The sequence below is a fragment of the Notolabrus celidotus genome, chromosome 7, assembly GCF_009762535.1.
Source record: "Notolabrus celidotus isolate fNotCel1 chromosome 7, fNotCel1.pri, whole genome shotgun sequence".
Lineage (NCBI taxonomy): Eukaryota > Metazoa > Chordata > Actinopteri > Labriformes > Labridae > Notolabrus > Notolabrus celidotus.
In genome coordinates this window covers 36309498-36335597 of record NC_048278.1, presented here as the reverse complement: position 1 = coordinate 36335597, position 26100 = coordinate 36309498, and the positions used below count along the sequence as shown (strand labels likewise).

General features: G+C 38.0%; 1 protein-coding gene across 1 annotated transcript in view; it reads left to right on the top strand.

Annotated features, from left to right (window-relative positions):
* Window positions 1-25040, top strand: part of LOC117815934 (HEPACAM family member 2-like) — a 25188-nt gene extending 148 nt beyond the window's left edge. Inside the window, exons 2-9 of the mRNA XM_034687966.1 lie at window positions 1-61; window positions 3370-3720; window positions 13141-13350; window positions 13866-14126; window positions 14479-14569; window positions 14651-14711; window positions 16168-16325; window positions 24523-25040. The exon at window positions 1-61 is cut by the window's left edge and continues 20 nt beyond it. Of these exons, the coding sequence (XP_034543857.1) occupies window positions 7-61; window positions 3370-3720; window positions 13141-13350; window positions 13866-14126; window positions 14479-14569; window positions 14651-14711; window positions 16168-16325; window positions 24523-24589 (1254 nt within the window). The 5' untranslated portion in view covers window positions 1-6 and the 3' untranslated portion in view covers window positions 24590-25040. The remainder of the gene's footprint in view (window positions 62-3369; window positions 3721-13140; window positions 13351-13865; window positions 14127-14478; window positions 14570-14650; window positions 14712-16167; window positions 16326-24522) is intronic.
* The last annotated feature ends 1060 nt before the right edge of the window (window positions 25041-26100 follow it).

Below are 26100 nucleotides of genomic sequence, written 5' to 3'. Positions count from 1 at the left end.
GCAGTGATGAGTTTAACCACAGCTGTGAGTGGATTTATGGTCCTCCTGCTCTCTGTGTCAGGTACGTCAGATCCACACTACAGTTCATGCTTTTAAAGACAGAAAGCTGTGCTAATGTGAGGCTGATTCATAAAGGCTTCAAATAACTTCTATAGAAAGTCGATCAGAGTTTTTTTTTTCTTCTTAGAGAGATACAAACGTTGTTTTTTCACAGTTGTGTGACGTTTCAAGACCTTAATAGTCTCCTCTTTTTGATTGTTGTTCTGTCTGTGGAAAGATTTTGTGAAGGTCAGCATCTTTTGATCATGTTGTTTCCTTTAGGTTACTACTTTGTTATCACTTCAGCAAGCAGTGAAATGAAAATAATGTGACTTTTATTCAGATACGTTCCCTTCTCACTCGGTGAAAACCTACAACCCTGTTTCATTTATTCTCAAAGTGGCGCTATTTGCAGAAACAGCAGCTTTTACAGAGGAAAATATTGATTCTCTCTGCAGATATTTGATCTCTTTGTCAGTTTTCTGAGTGGATACGTATCTCTCAGTCTAGACTCTGTCTCAACTTCACCTTTATCTTCAACCATCAGCACCACACCCTGCTAGTTCCTGTTTTTAGGTGTGATGTTTCCACGGTGACGCTGTGCCAGCTTTTTTAAGCCTTTACTTCATCTTGAAGTCATATCTGCTGCACAGTTTTTTACACCTCCGTATCCTGTATTTAGTTTTAGTTTTCACACTTTATTCAGCAGCAAACTCAGCACAGAGTGAATTATCCAAGAACAGCACAGACTGTCTAATGATGAAGACTTGTCCTGCAACCTGGTCAGTAAACTGTATGAAAGGTAACAGGTCCTGGGTTGGGTGTAACATGTTACTGTTGCTAATGTAGTAGTGACATTACCGTTACTTATCAGAAAATGATCTCATTATTTACGTCACTTTAAAGGTGACATATCATGCAAAATTGACTTTTTAATGGTTCTCTACCTGAAATATGTGTCCCTGTCTACAAACCCCCCGAGAATGAATATAATCCATTCTGCCCCTGTTCTGATTTCTCCACCTTTCTGTAAATGTGTGTGAAACGAGCCGTTTCAGACTTCCGTGTTTTTGTTACTTAACAACAATATCCGGTCTGTCACGGAGTCAGAGCTCGGAGCTTGTTCAGCCCATAGACTGTATAAAATACAACTCAACCCCTCCTCTGTTTTTCATTCCCTGCACACATGTGTGCTAACAAGGAGCTTAGGAGGGAGGCATGCTAGTTGTAGGCTGTCTTAATAAACACAAAGGTCAGTTTTACTCCCCACGTCTGCAGATTTGAAGATCTAGTGGATGATTTTTATTTATCATGGATAAGTGCTAGCGCTAGTTAGCATAGCTACATAGCTACATGTCGTAGCTGTAGCTGTGTACCAAGACACACGTCGACATACTGACAAATAAAACAACAAGAAACACAGAATCTGTGACCAATGGTTCAGAAAGGTCCTGCTGCCTTTCTGGCAGAGGTCGGTTTTACTCCCCACGTCTGCAGATTTGAAGATCTAGTGGATGATTTTTATTTATCATGGATAAGTGCTAGCGCTAATTAGCATAGCTACATAGCTACATGTTCATAGCTGTGTACCAAGACACACGTCGACATACTGATAAATTAAACAACAAGAAACACTAAATCTGTGACCAATCCTTCAGAAAGGTCCTGCTACAGGCGCCTCTCTGTCAGGATCAGATTCTGGATCAGATTCAGAGGGTTGAAGTAACGTGATCTCTGAGCAGCCGTGTATATTCAGCCAACATGTAAACATTAGATCAACGTGCTGGAGAGCCGAGGCACATCCACTTCCTGAGGGGGCGTGGTCAGAGAGAAAACAGCCTGTTGTGAGGAGGACTGAAGAAGAGGGATTTTCAGGCAGACCAAAATCTGATTTCAAAGTGTTTTTTTGAGCATAAACTTTAAAGACATGTTTTGGGGACCTCTTAGACCAATATATATTGATGAAAAAAGCGTGATATGTCACCTTTAAGTACTGCCAGTATCTGCATAATGGAAGGACAGGAACACAAATTAAACATCCCTTTTCCTGACTCTGGCGAGGCAAATAACCAAATGGAAGGATGACTTGAGTATTTTAAACATTTTTTTTCAGGTCATTTTGCATCTTGGCCCATATGACAGTATCTCATATTACAACAAACTATAATTAACACTGAAATTAATCAAAACAAAGAAAAACTAGGCATTAAAAATCTACATCAAGCTAAATATCAGCATTAAAAGGGTTAGGGTTAAAACTACTATGAAATTAAAAAACAAAAAAGTAATAAAAAAAACCAAAAATAAATTTAATGAAAATTTGAAAAAATTTAGCCTCGTTATTGGCCCTTTTTTTTTTTCATGCATTGCTGTTTGGTTTGATGATCACAACTTTGCTGTTGCCTTTATTGAATTAAAAAGCATCACGCCCTCTTTATAATAAGGATTTGTGCTGGTGATGGCACATGTAAGATGTTGATTAGCAATGAAAGGACAGTGCGTCTCAGGTGATGTTACGGAGAATTGTCAAAAAAGTTTAACTTAAATACGTTTAGCAGTGAGTAACTAAGTAAAGTAATATATTACTTTTTTTAAAGTAACTGTCCCAACACTGGTTGTGATTGATCTGATCTGAGCATTTTTAAAGCAGGTTCAGTCTAAAACTCGTTCCCCCCGACTGTGGAACGACCTGCCAGAGGAAATCAGGGTTGTAGAGTCCCACCCTACTTTTATTTTGCTACTCAAGACACACCTTTATAATACAGCTTTTATTTTGTGAATGTATTCTAATTTTTAATGTTACCTTTCTGCTGAAAATTCTTAATAAAAATGTTGTATTACTGTGGCTGTGGCAACCAATCTCTTTAAAATTGACATTACTGAGAGAAAAGAAAGCTATACAAATAAAAGTTGTATTATTATTATTATTTTCATTATTATTATTATTATTATTATTATTATTATTATTATCATTATTATCATTATTATTATTATTATTATTATTATTATTATTATTATTATTATTTTCATTATATTTATTATTATTATTATTATTATTATTATTATTATTATTATTATTATTATTATCATTATTATTATTATTATTATTATTATTTTTTTCATTATATTTATTATTATTATTATTATTATTATTTGTATTATTATTTGTATTATTATTATTATCATTTGTATTATTATTATTATTATTATTATTATTATTATTATTATTATTATTGTTTTCATTATTAGTTTTATTATTATTATTATTATATTTTTTTATTACCTGTAGTTCTAAATGTTGACTGTTTCCTGATGTGCTCTGTGTTACAGTGGTTCAGGGTCGGGATGGCTGGGGAGTGACTTACTCTTCTCATCAGATCTGTGCCTTAAAAGGATCAACTGTGAAGATAAACTGCACCTTCACATACCCAGCAAGAATAGATGGGAAAGAGAACAAACTTTTAGAAACATTCTGGTTTCCTAGAAAAGAAGGTAGTGAGTTAACAGATGTTGAAACAGACTTAGAGTATTCAGGTCGTGTGAAGAACACCTGTGAGGAGAATAAATGCACTCTGAGGATCACAGACCTGAGAGAGAGCGACGCACATGAGTACAAGTTCAGATTTATAACAAACCTTAACAAATATCATGGTAACCCAGGAGTCACCCTGACCATCAAAGGTAAAGTTTTTAAAGAAATGTGACACAATTTACTTTTTCAGTTCACTGTTTTGAAAACACTGTAAATGACTGTTTTCTTATGTGCATGTTTGAATGAAAAAAATATCTGTTTCACATGATCAGATCTCCAGGTGGAGGTGAGCAGATCACGTGGGGCTTTGCACTTTGAGTGTCTCAGCAGTTGTCCTGCTCACACTTCCTACATCTGGTTCAAGAATGGAGAGAGAGTTGAACATGAAAACTCACAGAATTATTCACCAGGCCCGGTTCTTCATGCAGACAGATATTCCTGTGCTGTACAAGGATACAAGAAGATCCCCTCTCCTTCAGTGTGTGAGTTTACCTTCAGTCTTCCATCTGATGGAGACTTTTAATTATGGACTCTACCTAAACTGCATGTCCGTCGATTTTCTTGTCTGAAGCTAAAATTTTCCATGGTTTGTATTTGGCTTTCGTTACCCTTAAGTCCCAACAAGTGTTTATTTTTACTTCCTTGCTTTCATGTTCTGGTCCATGCATGACAATTAGATGTTGTCAAGTACAAAACTGTTATCAATGCAAAACATCTCAGTGTCCAAAAACACTGAACCAGGATCAGGTCCTCTGTCTCCGGTCTTCAGCTCTGCTGAACTGTTCATGAAACATTTTCAGTCTTTATATTTGTGACCTTCAACATAAAAAGAGTGAAGAGTTGTTAAAGGAGAGTGTTTATCTACCGAGTGCATCAATACCATAGTGTAATTGTTGTGTTAGCAGGAACAACACACCAAGCTTCAAAGCTGTGGAGGAAATCAAGCCAGTGTGTAAAACCTGGAACTAAATGTCGAATTTGTTTGTGTTTCCTCCTCCAGATGCTCCACAGCTTCCCTCTGTGTCAGTGAGTCCCTCTGCTGAGATAGTGGAGAACAGTTCAGTGAGTCTGACCTGCAGCAGTGATGCTAACCCAGCAGCTAGTTACACCTGGTACAAGGAAAATGAAGGCCCACCAATAGCTGTAGGACCGGTCTTCACCATCACTGACTTCAGAGCTGAACACAATGGGAATTATTACTGTGAAGCTCAGAGCATAATGGGACATCGGAGCTCTACCTTACATCCGATTGTTCTGTCGGGTAAGCCTCTTAATTTACCCTGCAAAAACATTCCTTTTCTGTACTGCATCAGATTCACGTGTCAACAAGCAGGAACATATAACTAAAGGAAATGACAGAGCCTCAATCATGTCAGACTCTGACTGATTGATTAACAAAGGGAATCAATACATGTCAAAGTGATTTATCTAATCTTACCAGTGAAGTGTCTCACATGTCTTTCCTTAGTTCTAGATAAATCAACAGTAATAATGAACATCATCAGGTTGACTCTGTCTGTCGTGATGCTGATTCCTCTGCTTCTCTTGACTCTGTGGAGCAGGTAAAACCATGACAATCCATCAGATTAATCATCTCAGTTTCTAGTTTTACATCTGTGCACTTCATTTTTAAATTTTGATTTATTGCCTTTGGATTTAATCCAGGAAGAAGAAAACTCTGAGCTCCACCTGTGAACCAAATGAACATGTGGAGATGATAGAGGTGAGAGAGAGAGAGAGAGAGAGAGAGAGAGAGAGAGAGAGAGAGAGAGAGAGAGAGAGAGAGAGACAGAGAGACAGAGAGAGAGTGAGAGAGAGAGAGAGAGAGACAGAGAGAGAGAGAGAGTGAGAGAGAGAAAGAGGGAGAGAGAGAGAGAGAGAGAGAGAGAGAGAGAGAGAGAGAGAGAGAGAGACAGAGAGAGAGAGAGAGAGAGAGAGAGTGAGAGAGAGAAAGAGGGAGAGAGAGAGAGAGAGAGAGAGAGAGAGAGAGAGAGAGAGAGAGAGAGGCACAACTGACTAATCTTTTCTACAGAGGTGTTAAAATGGACAGAGATAATTTCCACTGTTTGGTTTAGCTTTTTTTCTTCTTTGCATTCAAGTAATTTCAAATATAGTTGAATATATTTTTTGATTAAATCTGATCATCTGTCATCAGCTGGACTCTGGTGTTGAGTACGAGAACGTCTCAGCCGTCGCTGCAGCACAGGCAGAAGACATGGTGTGAAGTCCAGAGAGGTGAGAGCCTCCTGCACTGAAGACAACAGACTGAGTTCAGATCTCACAGTTCCAGCTATAACATCACTATTTGCTGGTTTGTTCCAGATGCAGTGTAACCAGAGGAGGGACTCGAGAGTGAGGCTGTGGAGGGTGTAGAGGAAGTGGAAACATTTACCTTTAACTGTTTTTAAAAGTGTTCATGTTGACTTTAAATCATTGCCTTAACTATGTACGCTTCTTTATTCTTAAGAAAGTTTTATTATTCTTGAAATGACTTCTTTACTCTCTCTGTTTGCTCTTCTAGAGTTTCACTCTTAAAGTTTATCTTTTGTAAATATTGATCATATTTTTTAAGATATGCGACTTCAAGTCCGTCATGAGCAGCTCAACACTGTGATCTCTCCTCCTGCTGACTCACTTATTGATGCAGCTGCTAATCTTTTTAGCACATAAACTGTAAATATGTTGTTCAATTTCATTTATTCAAATGAACTAAAATCAGAGAAATGTGTTTCCTTAAAGGTGACATATCATGCAAAATGGACTTTTTAATGGTTCTCTACCTGAAATATGTGTCCCTGTCTACAAACCCCCCGAAAAGTAAAAGAATCCATTCTGCCCCTGTTCTGATTTCTCCACCTTTCTGTAAATGTGTCTAAAACTAGCCGTTTCAGACTTCCGTGTTTTTGTTACGTAACAACAATATCCGGTCTGTCACGGAGTCAGAGCTCGGAGCTTGTTCAGCCCATAGACTGTTTAAAATACAACTCAACCCCTCCTCCGTTTTTCACTACCTGCACACGTGTGCTAACAAGGAGCTTAGGAGGGAGGCATGCTAGTTGTAGGCTGTCTTAATAAACACAAAGGTCGGTTTTACTCCCCACGTCTGCAGATTTGAAGATCTAGTGGATGATTTTTATTTATCATGGAAAAGTGCTAGCGCTAGTTAGCATAGCCACATAGCTATGCTACATGTTCGTAGCTGTGTACCAAGACACACGTTGACATACTGACAAATAAAACAACAAGAAACACTAAATCTGTGACCAATGGTTCAGAAAGGTCCTGCTGCAGGCGCCTCTCCGTCAGGATCAGATTCTGGATCAGATTCAGAGGGTTGAAGTAACGCGGGTCTGTGAGCAGCCAACATGTAAACATTAAATCAACGTGCTGGACAGCCGAGGCCACATCCACTTCCTGAGGGGGCGTGGTCAGAGAGCTCATTCCCATTTAAAGGCACAGACACAGAAAACAGCCTGTTCTGAGCAGGGCTGAAAAAGAGGGGTTTACAGGCAGACCAAAATCTGATTTCAAAGTGTTTTTATGAGCGATAAACTTTAAAGACTTGTTTTGGGGACCTCTTAGACCAATATATTTTGATGAAAAAGAGCGTGATATGTCACCTTTAAAGTGTTTCAGGAGAAATGTTAGATCAATAAGCTTCTTGTTCTTCACCAGACAATGAAGTTAGTTCAAAACAGATGCAGGAAGCTGAACGAATCATTCCTTTTATAAATCATTTTTGGATTTCCACACTGTTATCTAACAGCAGGGTTGAACTCACTTTACAAAGTGTTACATGTTCCAATATTTCTGTAGCTGACTAAGAAAGCCGGCCACGACATCAAGTAAATAACTGCTGGAGAAATCTTGGAAAGACTTACTTTGAAACTCTGTGTTAAGACAAATCAAATAAAAATCGGTTCTTTGCCTTTCACATATTTCTCATGTCTTATTTCTAAAGGCATAAAATGTGTCAACGTGTTAATCATGGTTTGGGATACAAAGATGCACAGACACTTTTTACTGAAGAGGCCCTTCACTTATTATGTTTTTTTAAATCTTCTTTTGGTTCTTTTAGTTTCTTAAGATCTTTAATCAAAGCAGAGTATCTTTAAAGCCTTTACTTTGAATCCCTTTCAGAATAAAAGTCCATTATTTATAACCTGTGCAACCCACGAATGATGAGCATTTGTTTAACTATGAAAACTTGTCCTGAAACTTCTTTTTACATGTGCAAGATATTGATAATGCAAATTTTAATGACTCTACATGAGATTAATCTGAACCTCTAATGCTTAGTGAAAGAAACATGCAGGTCACACAAGATAAAATACAGAAAGTTTAAAACAAAGTACCAAAAGTAGATTTAAATTGGAGTCAACAATCAGTGATTGATGGTCAAATGTCATGTCAAGGTCCTGATTCAGTATCTCTGTTGTTTCACTGTCCTCTAGTGGAGAAGTTTAAGTGTCATATTCAGACTTCATCAGTCTGAGTGCTTACTTTATTGTCTAATTTAAAGGATCAGTTTACTCAAAACACACAGACATATCTTCTCTCTTGAATCCAGTGGTTTCTGCTCCTTCAGGTACTTTTTGTTTGATTGTTCTGCAGACTCTGAGTTTAGAGTCAGAGCTTTATAAACCGTTTCATTTGTTATTCGAATGTGCTTTTAAATCTTAATTAAAATGCAAAAGAAAGTAACTGAAAATACTTTTTTCTGACTCCCATCTTTGGATAATTGTGTTCCAGTACCATACCAGTCTACCTGATAATATGTGCTGCATGTGAGTTTCTGACTTCTCTGTTCTGTATTTCTCAACAGCTCTGACCTAACTGCAGAGTGAGCAGAGAAGTTCTTATCTTATCTTAATCCACCATGAGCAGAGCACTTTGCAGCATTTAGCAAGTTACAGCAGCAAGGACAAACTTCCTTTAACAGGCAGAAACCTCCAGCAGGACCAGACTCATGTTAGACACACATCTGCTGAGACCGTGTTGGGATTGGAAAGAGGGATAGAGGGAGATGAAGAGAGAGAGAGAGAGAGAGAGAGAGAGATGATAGTGGTGAGCCGCACAGTAGTAGTTGTAGCAGCTGGAGTCTGGCACGTCCACAGCAGCAGAGATCCAGAGGAACCTATGAGACAAGGGAGCTCAGGGACTCCAGAAAGGTCTATGGTTAGTAAATTTAATGGGACAGGAAGAGTTAAAGTAAGTGACAGGCAGACAGAGGAAAGAGTGGGAAAGACAGGATCCCAGTGTGTCAGTTCCCCCATCAGTCTAAACCTATAGCAGCATAAAGAAGAGCTGGTCCATGCCTGATCCAGCCCTTGCCATAGGCCTTACATCTGTCTCCTGCCCAGGGACTACAGGTGTAAATTAGCTCACAGATGGCTGTACACTGTCTGTGGTGGGTTGAAGATCAAAAAAGCCTTGGAATTACTCGTGTACGTTCACTTGAAGAGGAAACAACTCCCACAGGACTATGAAGTAAAACTGATAAAACAAATTCCTTTAATCCACAGTTTTGTTAAATAACCTTACTGGATGTTTCAAAGTCAAGTTTTCCTAAACAAAGAATTATAATACTACGGTAAAGAAACCATGTGGCTCGGCCCTTGATTGATCCTAAACTGTCTGCCCCAGTCTCACCCTACGGACACACGCAAGAGCTCTCTCTCTCTCTTAAAGGGACAGTAACATACTCACTGCTGACAACAGTACCATTCTGCCTTTTAACTTTACAAAATATCCACATGAATTAAATGAAATTACTTTTAGCTAAATATGAAGATTAACTTTCAACCATAAATTGTTGATTATTTATTTACCTTTTAACATGCCTGAACGTAACTTGGCCCTTACACTGTCCCTGTTGAAATAAGCAAATGCATAATAAACAAAAAGGAAGCAAACTAAGGGACAGTAAAGTGGGTGCAGCAATATTTTTTAAACACAAAAAAAAAAGTTATTATGTCCAACTTCTAGTATCAAATGATGCATTCCTCAAAGGAGCAGACATTTAGAGTCTGCCCAACAACACAACCTCCTTGTGGTTTGGTTTCTCACTGACGTATGAATCAGCATTTATGTTAACCACTTAAACAGGAAGGACTTAAGATCATACAACACTTCAATTTCCGTCTTCTGCTCACTGAGTGCAGAGAAAAGGCTTCTTTAAAGACGACGGCATTCATCACTGTAAGTAAAGTGTTCTTCAATGTGTGTGATACTGTTTAACTCGTCTGATCATTTGACCTGCTGACTCGTGTTGTATTCTCTAAAGCTGACAGAAAGAAGAGAAGAGCAGTGATGAGTTTAACCACAGCTGTGAGTGGATTTATGGTCCTCCTGCTCTCTGTGTCAGGTACGTTAGATCCACACTTCAGTTCATGCTTTTAAAGACAGAAAGCTGTGCAAATGTGAGGCTGATTCATAAAGGCTTCAAATAACTTCTATAGAAAGTGGATCAGAGTTTTCTTTATCTTCTCAGAAAGATAAAAACATTGTTTTTTTCACTGTTGTGTGACATTTCAAGACCTTAATGCTCTCCTTTGATTGTTGTTCTGTCTGTGGAAAGATTTTGTGATGGTCAGAATCTTTTGAGCATGCAAAGTAACTACTTTGTAATCACTTCAGCAAGCAGTGAAATGAAAATAACTTGACTTTTATTCAGATACGTTCCCTTCTCACTCTGTGAAAACATACAACCCTGTTTCATTTATTCTCAAAGTGGCGCTATTTGCAGAAACAGCAGCTTTTACAGAATAAAATATTGTTTCTCTCTGCAGATATTTGATCACTTTGTCAGTTTTCTGAGTGGATACGTATCTCTCAGTCAAGACTCTGTCTCAACTTCTCCTTTATCTTTTACCATCAGCACCAAACACTGCTATTTCCTGTTTTTAAGTGTGATGTTCCCACAGTGACCCTGTGACAGCTTTTTTAAGCTTTTATCTCAACTTGAAGTCATATCTGCGGCACAGTTTTTTACGCCTACGTATCCTGTATTTAATTTAAGTTTTCACACTTTATTCAGCAGCAGAATGAAAACAGCAGAGGAGTGTAACTACATGCATCTTTAGAGGCTTGGAGATATGTACATCACTATGAATTTGATGCGATGAAGGACATGAATGTGAAGATGAAGTGTACAATATACCAACTGTCACGATTGGGGTAAACACAGAGGAGGACCCAAGTGTAGATTATAGAATAACAATTATTTAATAACAAAAACTTAGATAGACAAACTAAAACTTACTTTAGCAAAATAAAATAGTAAACACAATATATGACATATCTGCGATGAGGTAGCTCTAACAAGCAGGGACGTGTCCAGACTTTTAGACTGGGGGGCCCCAACAAGTGTACTGACTTATGCAGGGTTGGTATCATGTATGTGATCCTGCACACCACTATATAGCATTTAGCGTTGCATCTATGATATTACACCATCCATATAGTGAAATTTAACATTCGTCCTGACTCTGACAAGGCATATAACCAAATGGAAGGATGAATTGATTTTTTTCTACGTATTTTTTTTCAGGTCCTTTTGAATCTTGGCCCATATGACAGTATCTCACATTACAACAAACTATAGGTAACACTAAATTAATACAAATAAAGAAAAACTAGGCCTTAAAAATCTACATCAAGCTAAATGACAGCAGGGTTAAAACTACTATGAAATTAAAAACAAAAAAGGGAAAAAAAACCTAAAATTAAATATAGTGAAAATTTCGAAGAAACATATATCCTTTCTGTTGTAGCTTCGTTATTGACCCTATTTTTCATGAATTGCTGTTTGGTTTGATGATCACAACTTTGCTGTTGCCTTTATTGTTTTAAAGAGCATCAACGAGAGATCTTGTGTAAGCCCTCTTTATAATAAGGATTTGTGCTAGTGATGGTATATGTAAGATGTTGATTAGCAATCAAAGGACAGTGCGTCTCAGGCTAGCGGCAGCCACGGGTCTAGAAATAAGGGGTCCCATGCGGAAGTGCTAAAAACTGCAGTTCACCGAGTGCCCGCTTGAGGCTGGCACCACATAAACACCAATTCAAAGAAGCCGATATTTACAGCAGAAATAAACATGTTCACAGCCTGGTACAAAAGACAAGTGTAGTCTGGAGAGCTCATTTCTCAAAGGCACACACTGTACGGGGGGTGAATTTTTTCATAATGCGGTAATGTCAAAGATATTGATATTACGAGTCTTCCAATGAGAGGCACAGCTGACTTGATTGACAGGCGGGAACACTGTAGCTGTTGGCTAGGAGGCTCTAAGCCCGCCTCTTTACCTCACACTGGCTCGACAGCAGCAATATGGCTCCCGCCGACGATTGGCCTCAAAGCAGCGCTTCAGAAACAGAAGGGTGACGTCACGGATACTACGTCCATTATTTATACAGTCTATGGTCTCAGGTGATGTTATGGAGTGTTGCAAAAGTAATGTAACTAGTAGTGTAACTTAGTTATTTTTAGCAGAGAGTAACTAAGTAAAGTGATATATTACTTTTTTTAAAGTAAGTAGTAATATGAAATTTAGAACTGTTTTTCAGTAACTACTCCATCACTGAACAGGTCTGATTCATTCATTCTTCTGCTCTGTTCAAAAGTCTTCAAAATATATGACCATTCATTTCTAGAGAGCGTCTTTCAAACATTGTGACTGATCTGATCTGAGTATTTTAATGCAGGTTCAGTCTAAAACTTGTTCTAGTCTGATAATTAGCTCTGACAGGGCCTTTGCTGTCAGAGCCCCCTGACTGTGGAACGACCTGTCAGAGGAAATCAGACTTGCAGAGTCACGTCCTCATTTTATTTTGCTACTCAAGACACACCTTTATAATAAAGCTTTTATTTTGTGAATGTATTCTATTTTCAATGTGTTACCTTCCTGCTATTCCTGCTTGCCTTGCCTTGCATTGAAAAGTGCTATACAAATAAAAGTGGTATTATTATTATTATTTGTATTATTTGTATTTTTATTTTATCTTATCTTATCTTATCTTATTTATTTATTTATTTATTTATTACCTGTAGTTCTAAATGTTGACTGTGTTTCCTGATGTGCTCTGTGTTTCAGTGGTTCAGGGTCAGAATGGCTGGGGAGTGACTTACTCTTCTCATCAGATCTGTGCCTTAAAAGGATCAACTGTGAAGATAAACTGCACCTTCACATACCCAGCAAGAATAGATGGGAAACAGAACAAACTTTTAGAAACTTTCTGGTTTCCTAGAAAAGAAGGTGATGAGTTTATAGATGTTGAAACAGACTTAGAGTATTCAGGTCGTATGAAGAACACCTGTGAGGAGAAAAAATGTACTCTGAGGATCACAGACCTGAGAGAAAGTGACGCACATGAGTACAAGTTCAGATTTATAACAAACCTTAACAAATATCACGGTAACCCAGGAGTCACCCTGACCATCACAGGTAAAGGTTTCACAGAAATATGGCACAATTTACTTTTTCTGTTCACTGTTTTGAAAACACTGTAAATGACTGTTTTCTTATGTGCATGTTTGAATGAAAAAAATATCTGTTTCACATGATCAGATCTCCAGGTGGAGGTGAGCAGATCACGCGGGGCTTTGCGCTTTAAGTGTCTCAGCAGATGTCCTGCTCACACTTCCTACATCTGGTTCAAGAATGGAATGAAAATTAAACAAGAAAACTCACAGAATTATTCACCAGGCCCGGTTCTTCATGCAGACAGATATTCCTGTGCTGTACAAGGATACAAGAAGTTCCCCTCTGCTTCAGTGTGTGAGTTTACCTTCAGTCTTCCATCTGGGTTGTATTTGGCTATCGTTACCCTCAAGTCCCAACAAGTGTTTATTTTTACTTCCTTGCTTTCATGTTCTGGTCCATGCATGACAATTAGATGTTGTCAAGTACAAAACTGTTATCAATGCAAAACATCTCAGTGTCCAAAAACACTGAACCAGGATCAGGTCCTCTGTCTCCGGTCTTCAGCACTGCTGAACTGTTCATGAAACATTTTCAGTCTTTACATTTGTGACCTTCAACGTAAAAAGAGTGAAGAGTTGTTAAAGGAGAGTGTTTATCTACCGAGTGCATCAATACCATAGTGTAATTGTTGTGTTAACAGCAACAACACACCAAGCTTCAAAGTTGTGGAGGAAATCAAGCTCTGTTACCTACTTTGTTTTTTCTTAAGCAGCTAGAAATGTCTGACAGTCTTCAGACATGTCTATAAAAACTGCCACTGTGTAAAACCTGGAACTAAATGTTCAATTTGTTTGTGTTTCCTCCTCCAGATGCTCCACAGCTTCCCTCTGTATCAGTGAGTCCCTCTGCTGAGATAGTGGAGAACAGTTCAGTGAGTCTGACCTGCAGCAGTGATGCTAACCCAGCAGCTACATACACCTGGTACAAGAAGAATGAAGGTCCATCAAAAGCTGTAGGACCGGTCTTCACCATCACTGACTTCAGAGCTGAACACAATGGGAATTATTACTGTGCAGCTCAGAACATAATGGGACGTCAGAACTCCACCTTACATCTGATCGTTTTGTCAGGTAAGATATCTACAGTCAGCTGCAAACATTAAGCCTCAATCATCCTGCACCAGATTACGACACATCATGACATCACAACACCTCGTTTTACTGTCATTTATGATCCATCCAAGCTCAGGGGAAATAATTCATTACCTGGAAGGCCGGCTTTTAAAAGTGATCCTTCTTTGTACTTCAGTCAGGAACACTCTTATTTGGGTTTTAACCATTTACTGCCAAATAGAAACACAGCTGCACTTGGCCTGATGGCTGTGCTCCTTAGATGCTCCCTGGGCTAGCCATAGAGAATGCTAAGGCTTTTCAGGAACTGTAATGAACACAAACATATTTTCTCTTGACTCTCACTTCTCAGGTGGAGGAACATTACTGGTTGTTGCAGTGACAATCACTATTGTCCTCTCTTCTCTGGTTGTTGTGTTCCTCCTTCTCTTCTTGTGGATCAGGTGAGCAGTTTTGTGTCACTGAATAATTCTGTGTCAGTTTGTCAAACCTTCATTTATTTTTTTATAAATTCTCCTAACCAGAAAGAAAAGATCTTCCAATGAATCTCCCGAGGCTGAGGAGAGAGCAGACAACATGAAGCGGGTGAGAATACTCATTAAGCATTAAAGAAAAACTCTCCTGGATCTTGTTTGAAGTGTGAGGAAGGATACGGAAAAAACGTTCTCAACAAAGTTATTGAAAGCTGATTGGAGGGTTCATCTGAATCTATGAAGCATGTAATGAAGCCAACTACACAGCCAAGAGATACCAACTAGGCTGTTTAGAAAATATATGTGATGCTGTATCCATCAATCCATCCACCTTCCTCCGCTTATCCGGGTCAAGGGGGCAGCAGTTTCAGCAGGGAAGCCTAGACACTCCTCTCCCCGGCCACTTCCAACAGCTCTTGTGGGAGGATACTGAGGTGTTCAAAGGCAAGCTGATAGATATAATCTCGCCAGCGGGTCCAGGGTCTTCCCAGACACCCTGCGGAGAAAGCTCATTTCAGCCGCTTGTATTCGCGATCTTCTTTTCTCAGTCACTACCCACAGCTTGTGAACATAGGTGAGAGTTGGAACGTAGATGACCGGTAAATTGAGAGCTTTGCCTTCTGGCTCAGTTCTCCCTTCACCACGACAGACCGGTACAGCGTCCGCATCACTGTCAACGCTGCACTGATCCGTCTGTCACTCCCTCCCTCTTCCCCTTACTCATGGACAAGACCCTGAGATACTTAAACTCCTCCGCTTGGGGTAAAGACTCTCCTCCGACCCGGAGTGGGCAATCCACCCTTTTCCAACTGAGCACCATGCTCTTAGACTTGGAGGTACTGATCCTCATCCCTCAGCTGCAAACCGTCCCAGTGCGAACTGGAGGTCACTGCTCGATGACACCAATAGGACCACATCATCTGCAAAAAGCAGGGATGGGATCCTAAGGTCACCGAACTGGACACCCTCTGCCACTTGGCTGTGCCTAGAAATTCTGTCCATAAAAGTTATGAACAAAACCTGTGATGCTATACACACATGCAAATTAAGATTAACTATAGTTGAAAAACCAGCTCTAGCTCTGGGCAGCTGCTTGCACGGGGTCACACATTGCTAAAACCATAAGCAAACTGCAGGGTCATGAAACAATTCACAGCATATTTATAATCACCAAACAAAACTGTCAGTCTGTCTTTTTCTAAATGTAGATACGTGTTAGTCACACAGGGGGCAATCCCTCCCTGAATGACAGATCCTTTTTTTCTAGACACATACTATTTTCTGTCAGATTTCCAGCTCTTCACGGCCTTAGAATGAGGCGACCAGGAACTGTCATGCATTCTTGGTAGGTCACTGTGGCCCAATCCAAACAACATATCAACGTTTAAACTTTCCATTAATTAATACAATAATCTGGTGCCTATCTAAACTCGAGGATGGAATGAAATAGGCAACTGAGCTGCTGTTTTGGCTCTATCCTTCCTACTGTAGAATGCACACATAAAATAAAAAGACCTACTCATGTAAAATATAGCTATAAAATAAAGTTCTTTTGTCGACTTGAACAGGCACAACCGGAGGAGCAGGATGACCTTCAGTATGCCAGCGTCTGCTTCTCCAAAAACCAGATGGAACTCTACAGCAACATCAGACCAGCTCGACCCGGCAGACGCATGGAGCAACAGGAAGTCTCAGTGTACGCTTCTGTTGCCAACACCGCCAACAGGTGAGGAACTCTTGACACAGGAACATTATTTCCCAAGCTTTATTATTCCGCTTTTTCTTCCGTACGTTTTTTGCAGATTTTCCAAGCCTTCAAATTTTGTCCGATTTTCACCGTTCAACTTTTGAACTATTCAGCCCCTTCACCTCTTTCAAGCTATTACTTTTCACATTTCCAACCCTTAAACTTTTTGAATTATTCAACTACTTTAACTACTTTAACTACTTCCACTTCTTCAAGTACTTTCACCACTTCCACTGCTTCAACTACTTCTACTACTTCCTCTACTTCAACTACTTAAACTACTTAAATTACTTCAACTACTTCCACTACTTCAACCACTTCAACCACTTCAACTACTTCATCAACTTCTACTACTTCCACTACTTCTACTAGTTCAACTACTTCCGCTATTTCAACTACTTCGAGTACTTCTACTACTACAACTACTTCAACCACTTCCACTACTTCAACTACTTCTACTACTTCAACTACTTTGTCTACTTGTACTACCTCAACTACTTCTACTACTTTAACTACTTCAACCACTTTCACTACTTCCACTACTTCAAGTACGTCCACCACTTTCACTACTTCAACTACTTCAACTACTTCAACTACTTCTACTACTTCCTCTACTTCAACTACTTCAACTACTTAAATTACTTCCACAACTTTAACTACTTCAACCACTTCAACTACTTCCAATACTTCAACTACTTCCACTACTTCAACTACTTCAAGTACCTCTACTACTAATACAACTACTTCAACTACTTCCACTACTTCAACCACTTCAACTACTTCAACAACTTCTACTACTTCCACTACTTCTACTAGTTCAACTACTTCCGCTATTTCAACTACTTCAAGTACTTCTACTACTACAACCACTTCAACTACTTCCACTACTTCAAGTACTTCAACCACTTCAACAACTTCTACTACTTCAACAACTTCAACTACTTCCACTACTTCAACCACTTCAGCTACTTCAACAGCTTCTACTACTTCCACTACTTCTACTAGTTCAACTACTTCCGCTACTTCAACCACTTCAACTACTTCTACTACTACAACTACTTCCAGTACTTCAAGTATTTCAACAACTTCAACCACTTAAACAACTTCTACTACTTCAACAGCTTCAATTACTTCCACTACTTTGTCTACTTGTACTACTTCAACTACTTCTACTACTTTAACTACTTCAACCACTTTCACTACTTCCACTACTTCAAGAACGTCCACCACTTTCACTACTTCAACTACTTCAACTACTTCAACTACTTCCACTACTTCGTCTACTTCTACTACTTCAACTACTTCTACTATAACTACTATAACTACTTCAACCACTTTCACTACTTCCACTACTTCAAGTACGTCCACCACTTTCACTACTTCAACTACTTCAACTACTTCAACTACTTCCACTACTTCGTCTACTTCTACTACTTCAACTACTTCTACTATAACTACTATAACTACTTCAACCACTTTCACTACTTCCAATACTTCAAGTACTTCCACCACTTTCACTACTTCAACTACTTCAACTACTTCTACTACTTCCACTACTTCAACCACTTCAACTACTTCAACAACTTCTACTACTTCCACAACTTCAACTAATTCTACTACTTCCACCACTTCATCTACTTCTTCCACTACTTCTACTACTACAACTACTTCCACCACTTCAAGTACTTCAACATCTTCAACTACTTCTACTACTTTAACTACTTCAACCACTTTCACTACTTCCACTACTTCAAGTACGTCCACCACTTTCACTACTTCAACTACTTCAACTACTTCTACTACTTCCTCTACTTCAACTACTTCAACTACTTCAACTACTACAACTACTTCCACTTCTTCTACTACTACAACTACTTCCACTACTCCAAGTACTTCAACCACTTCAACAACTTCTACTACTTCAACAACTTCAACTACTTCCGCTACTTCAACCACTTCAACTACTTCTACTACTACAACTACTTGCACTTCTTCTACTACTACAACTACTTCCACTACTTCAAGTACTTCAACCACTTCAACAACTTCTACTACTTCAACAACTTCAACTACTTCAGCTACTTCAACCACTTCAACTACTTCTACTACTACAACTACTTCCACTACTTCTACTACTACAACTACTTCCACTACTTCAAGTACTTCAACCACTTCAACCACTTCAACAACTTCTACTACTTCAACAACTTCAACTACTTCCACTACTTCAACCACTTCAACTACTTCAACAACTTCTATTACTTCCACTACTTCTAATACTACAACTACTTCCACTACTTCAAGTACTTCAACCACTTCAACAACTTCTACTACTTCAACTACTTGTACTACTTCCACTACTTCGTCTACTTCTACTACTTCAACTACTTCTACTATAACTTCTTCAACCACTTTCACTACTTCCACTACTTCAAGTACTTCCACCACTTTCACTACTTCAACTACTTCAACTACTTCTACTACTTCCACTACTTCAACAACTTCTACTACTTCCACTACTTCAACTACTTCCACTACTTCAACTACTTCTACTACTTCTACTACTTCTAGTACTTTAACTACTTCCACCACTTTCACTACTTCTACTACTTACACTACTTTGTCTACTTCTACTACTTCAACTACTTCAACTACTTTAACTACTTCTACTACTTCCTCTACTTCAACTACTTCAACTACTTAAATTACTTCCACAACTTTAATTACTTAAACCACTTCAACTAATTCCTCTACTTCAACTACTTTAACTACTTTCACCACTTCCATTGCTTCAACTACTTCTACTACTTCCTCTACTTCAACTACTTCAACTACTTAAATTACTTCCACAAATTTAACTACTTCAACCACTTCAACTACTTCCTCTACTTCAACTACTTCTACTACTTCCACTACTTCTAATACTACAACTACTTCCACTACTTCAAGTACTTCAACCACTTCAACAACTTCTACTACTTCAACTACTTGTACTACTTCCACTACTTCGTCTACTTCTACTACTTCAACTACTTCTACTATAACTTCTTCAACCACTTTCACTACTTCCACTACTTCAAGTACTTCCACCACTTTCACTACTTCAACTACTTCAACTACTTCTACTACTTCCACTACTTCAACAACTTCTACTACTTCCACTACTTCAACTACTTCCACTACTTCAACTACTTCTACTACTTCTACTACTTCTAGTACTTTAACTACTTCCACCACTTTCACTACTTCTACTACTTCCACTACTTTGTCTACTTCTACTACTTCAACTACTTCAACTACTTTAACTACTTCTACTACTTCCTCTACTTCAACTACTTCAACTACTTAAATTACTTCCACAACTTTAATTACTTAAACCACTTCAACTAATTCCTCTACTTCAACTACTTTAACTACTTTCACCACTTCCATTGCTTCAACTACTTCTACTACTTCCTCTACTTCAACTACTTCAACTACTTAAATTACTTCCACAAATTTAACTACTTCAACCACTTCAACTACTTCCTCTACTTCAACTACTTCAACTACTTCCACTACTTCAAGTACTTCTACTACTACAACCACTTCAACTACTTCCACTACTTCAAGTACTTCAACCACTTCAACAACTTCTACTACTTCAACAACTTCAACTACTTCCACTACTTCAACCACTTCAACTACTTCAACAGCTTCTACTACTTCCACTTCTTCTACTAGTTCAACTACTTCTGCTACTTCAACCACTTCAACTACTTCTACTACTACAACTACTTCCACTACTTCAAGTACTTCAACCACTTCAACCACTTAAACAGCTTCTACTACTTCAACAACTTCAACTACTTCCACTACTTCTACTACTACAACTACTTCACTACTTCAAGTACTTCAACCACTTAAACAACTTCTACTACTTCAACTACTTCTACTACTTCCTCTACTTCAACTACTTCCACTACTTCAACTACTTCAAGTACCTCTACTACTAATACAACTACTTCAACTACTTCCACTACTTCAACCACTTCAACTACTTCAACAACTTCTACTACTTCCACTACTTCTACTAGTTCAACTACTTCCGCTATTTCAACTACTTCAAGTACTTCTACTACTACAACCACTTCAACTACTTCTACTACTACAACTACTTCCACTACTTCAAGTACTTCAACCACTTCAACACTTCTACTTCTTCAACTACTTCTACTACTTCCACTACTTCGTCTACTTCTACTACTTCAACTACTTCTACTACTTCCACTACTTCAACAACTTCTACTACTTCCACTACTTCAACTACTTCCACTACTTCAACTACTTCTACTACTTCTACTACTTCTAGTACTTTAACTACTTCCACCACTTTCACTACTTCTACTACTTCCACTACTTTGTCTACTTCTACTACTTCAACTACTTCAACTACTTTAACTACTTCTACTACTTCCTCTACTTCAACTACTTCAACTACTTAAATTACTTCCACAACTTTAATTACTTAAACCACTTCAACTAATTCCTCTACTTCAACTACTTTAACTACTTTCACCACTTCCATTGCTTCAACTACTGCTACTACTTCCTCTACTTCAACTACTTCAACTACTTAAATTACTTCCACAAATTTAACTACTTCAACCACTTCAACTACTTCCTCTACTTCAACTACTTCAACTACTTCCACTACTTCAAGTACTTCTACTACTACAACCACTTCAACAACTTCTACTACTTCAACAACTTCAACTACTTCCACTACTTCAACCACTTCAACTACTTCAACAGCTTCTACTACTTCCACTTCTTCTACTAGTTCAACTACTTCTGCTACTTCAACCACTTCAACTACTTCTACTACTACAACTACTTCCACTACTTCAAGTACTTCAACCACTTCAACCACTTAAACAGCTTCTACTACTTCAACAACTTCAACTACTTCCACTACTTCTACTACTACAACTACTTCACTACTTCAAGTACTTCAACCACTTAAACAACTTCTACTACTTCAACTACTTCTACTACTTCCTCTACTTCAACTACTTCCACTACTTCAACTACTTCAAGTACCTCTACTACTAATACAACTACTTCAACTACTTCCACTACTTCAACCACTTCAACTACTTCAACAACTTCTACTACTTCCACTACTTCTACTAGTTCAACTACTTCCGCTATTTCAACTACTTCAAGTACTTCTACTACTACAACCACTTCAACTACTTCTACTACTACAACTACTTCCACTACTTCAAGTACTTCAACCACTTCAACAACTTCTACTTCTTCAACTACTTCTACTACTTCCACTACTTCGTCTACTTCTACTACTTCAACTACTTCTACTACTTCCACTACTTCAACAACTTCTACTAATTTAACAACTTCTACTACTTCCACTACTTCAACCACTTCCACTACTTCAACTACTTCTACTACTTCCACTACTTTGTCTACTTGTACTACTTCAACTACTTCTACTACTTTAACTACTTCAACCACTGTCCTAGTTCCACTACTTCAAGTACGTCCACCACTTTCACTACTTCAGCTACTTCAACTACTTCCTCTACTTCAACTACTTCAACTACTTCAACTACTTAAATTACTTCCACAACTTTAACTACTTCAACCACTTCAACTAATTCCTCTACTTCAACTACTTTAACTACTTCAACTACTTCCACTACTTCTACTAGTTCAACTACTTCCACTATTTCAACTACTTCCACTACTTCAAGTACTTCTACTACTACTACAACTACTTCTACTACCTTAACTACATCAACCACTTTAACTTCTTCCATTACTTCAACCACTTCAACAACTTCTACTACTTCCACTACTTCAACTACTTCCACTACTTCAACCACTTCAACTACTTCAACAACTTCTACTACTTCCACTACTTCAACTAATTCTACTACTTCCACCACTTCGTCTACTTCTTCAACTACTTCTACTACTTTAACTACTTCAATCACTTTCACTACTTCCACTACTTCAACCACTTCAACTCCTTCAACCACTTCCACTACTTCAAGTACTCCAACCACTTCAACCACTTAGACAACTTCTACTACTTCAACAACTTCAAGTACTTCCACTACTTCTACTACTACAACTACTTCACTACTTCAAGTACTTCAACCACTTAAACAACTTCTACTACTTCAACTACTTCTACTACTTCCTCTACTTCAACTACTTCCACTACTTCAACTACTTCAAGTACCTCTACTACTAATACAACTACTTCAACTACTTCCACTACTTCAACCACTTCAACTACTTCAACAACTTCTACTACTTCCACTACTTCTACTAGTTCAACTACTTCCGCTATTTCAACTACTTCAAGTACTTCTACTACTACAACCACTTCAACTACTTCTACTACTACAACTACTTCCACTACTTCAAGTACTTCAACCACTTCAACAACTTCTACTACTTCAACTACTTCTACTACTTCCACTACTTCTACTACTTCTACTACTTCAACTACTTCTACTATAACTACTATAACTACTTCAACCACTTTCACTACTTCCAATACTTCAAGTACTTCCACCACTTTCACTACTTCAACTACTTCAACTACTTCTACTACTTCCACTACTTCAACAACTTCTACTAATTTTACAACTTCTACTACTTCCACTACTTCAACCACTTCCACTACTTCAACTACTTCTACTACTTCCACTACTTTGTCTACTTCTACTACTTCAACTACTTCTACCACTTTAACTACTTCAACCACTGTCACTATTTCCACTACTTCGAGTACGTCCACCACTTTCACTACTTCAACTACTTCAACTACTTCCTCTACTTCAACTACTTCAACTACTTCCTCTACTTCAACTACTTCAACTACTTCAACTACTTAAATTACTTCCACAACTTTAACTACTTCAACCACTTCAACTAATTCCTCTACTTCAACTACTTTAACTACTTCAACTACTTCCACTACTTCTACTAGTTCAACTACTTCCACTATTTCAACTACTTCCACTACTTCAAGTACTTCTACTACTACTTCAACTACTTCTACTACCTTAACTACATCAACCACTTTAACTTCTTCCATTACTTCAACCACTTCAACAACTTGTACTACTTCCACTACTTCAACTACTTCCACTACTTCAATCACTTCAACTACTTCAACAACTTCTACTACTTCCACTACTTCAACTAATTCTACTACTTCCACCACTTCGTCTACTTCTTCAACTACTTCTACTACTTTAACTACTTCAATCACTTTCACTACTTCCACTACTTCAACCACTTCAACTCCTTCAACCACTTCCACTACTTCAACTACTTCTACTACTTCCAATACTTCAACTACTTTAAATACTTTAACTTCTTCTACAACTTTAAATACATTTACCACTTCAACTACTTTAACTACTTCAACTACTTCCACTACTTCTACTAGTTCAACTACTTCCACTATTTCAACTACTTCCACTACTTCAAGTACTTCTACTACTACTTCAACTACTTCTACTACCTTAACTACATCAACCACTTTAACTTCTTCCATTACTTCAACCACTTCAACAACTTGTACTACTTCCACTACTTCAACTACTTCCACTACTTCCACTACTTCAATCACTTCAACTACTTCAACAACTTCTACTACTTCCACTACTTCAACTAATTCTACTACTTCCACCACTTCGTCTACTTCTTCAACTACTTCTACTACTTTAACTGCTTCAATCACTTTCACTACTTCCACTACTTCAACCACTTCAACTCCTTCAACCACTTCCACTACTTCAACTACTTCTACTACTTCCAATACTTCAACTACTTTAAATACTTTAACTTCTTCTACAACTTTAAATACATTTACCACTTCAACTACTTCCACTACTTCAACTACTTTAACCACTTCACCTGTTTAGGACCCTTCTTCTTATTATGCTCTTTTTAACTTTTGTAGTTTCTTCTTTATTTCACGTTTACATATGTTCAGCTGTTTTTCACAGCTTTCAGCCTTCAGCTTCCGCATTTCAATGCATTTGCTTTCAGGAAATGCAACCTTTCTAATTCTTAATAAAATCATTCAAAAAATGCCATTTTAGTAACTCTGATATTTCAGTCTTAATTATTAGTTGATTTCCTCCTTCAGAGCCAGAGGTCAAGAAACTGGAGAGGATCCTGGTGCACTGTACAGCACAGTCAACAAATCCAGATGATCCCAACAGGCAATTCATCACAGTTATTTGTATTTACAGAGGTTTCTTTAAACGTTACAACATATTTGTAATAATCAGCTACATCAAGCTTACAGAGTAGAGACCATTACAGAGTTTCAGTTTTGTTCAAGTGTGTTTGGGGTGGTTCTTTATTGATCATTGTCATCACTTTGAGTTTATTTTAAATAAACACAACTTTGTATCAGTATTTAAACTGGAGATCCTACATTTGGTTCAACAGGATTAAATTAAACCTTTGCTAGGGGTAAGAAATTCAACTGAGCAGGGGTTCACATTTTTTCTATCTCAATGTCAGATTGATGCTACATCAACAAGATATAATCCATTGTAAAAATAAAAAAAAGAGTATTAAATGTAACCAATCCTTTATGTTATGAACTGTAAATAAAACTTTTTTAAAATTCTTTTTACACCCACTTTATGAATAAATCTTCACTATTTAGCAACAATTTCTCATGAGTTTGAATTTTTCTTTTAACATTTCATGTTTCTCCCAAAAATTCCTCCATATGTCACAAAATCACAAAGTACTGTAAAATCTGGAATATAGGTTGCACCGTTTATTGAGGGGCTCCCAGAAGGGAAAAGGTTTAAACTGTGTTCATGTGTGAAGACTTCCTTTGTGTTCAGCAATGTGTAGCTCTTTCTAGCACCATCTGTTATCGCCACACAATCTACAGTAGTGTTGACAGTGAGTTACAGCTGGACCCACTGCCTGCGACCAGTTTGCAGAGACTTACTCCATCCCCCTCCGTTGGTCACTTGTAAACTTTAACTGAGGAGTCTTTTCAATCAAACGAGCACTCCTCAAGGTTTTTTTTACTTAATAGTAAAATATATTTTCAATAAATGCATGATTATGACCTAATGAGAGAGAAAAGTGTAAAAAAAAGTGGCACCACTAAACCGGTCTATCTCATTATGAATCCAGCATGCTTTGCAAAGTGAAGTGATCACTTGCTTCTTTGAGGGCCGTCTTTGGATGGATGGATGGATGGATGGATGGATGGATGGATGGATGGATGGAAGGAAGGATGGATAGAAATTCCTGTGTAATAGTGCTCACATGGATGTCTCTGTCAAAATGGTGACATAGTGCCCCCCTTAAAGTATTTAAAAACTCAGTCCCTCTGCTATGTTTCACCTACATGCATCAACATTGGTTGGTATCATGTCAACACCTCCAGAAATGTAACATTTTATAATGCTGAGCTCAAATGCTGGTAGGCCATTTTGGTGTGAATTTTTAATTAAGTCCTATTTTGGCGAATTACAGGGTTCATATTTCAACAAACTCCTCCTAGGGGTTTTGTCAAGTCAACTAAACATTTGGTCAGTGTGTAAGACACAACTTGAAGACTACAATGTATTAAAAGCTTGAGTGTGCATCAAAACCCCTGGTCACATCTGGAGGGCAAAGTTAGATGTATTTATTTATTATATTTATCTTTTTTTTATTTATTTTTTTGGAGTGGGGGGGTAGTTATTTA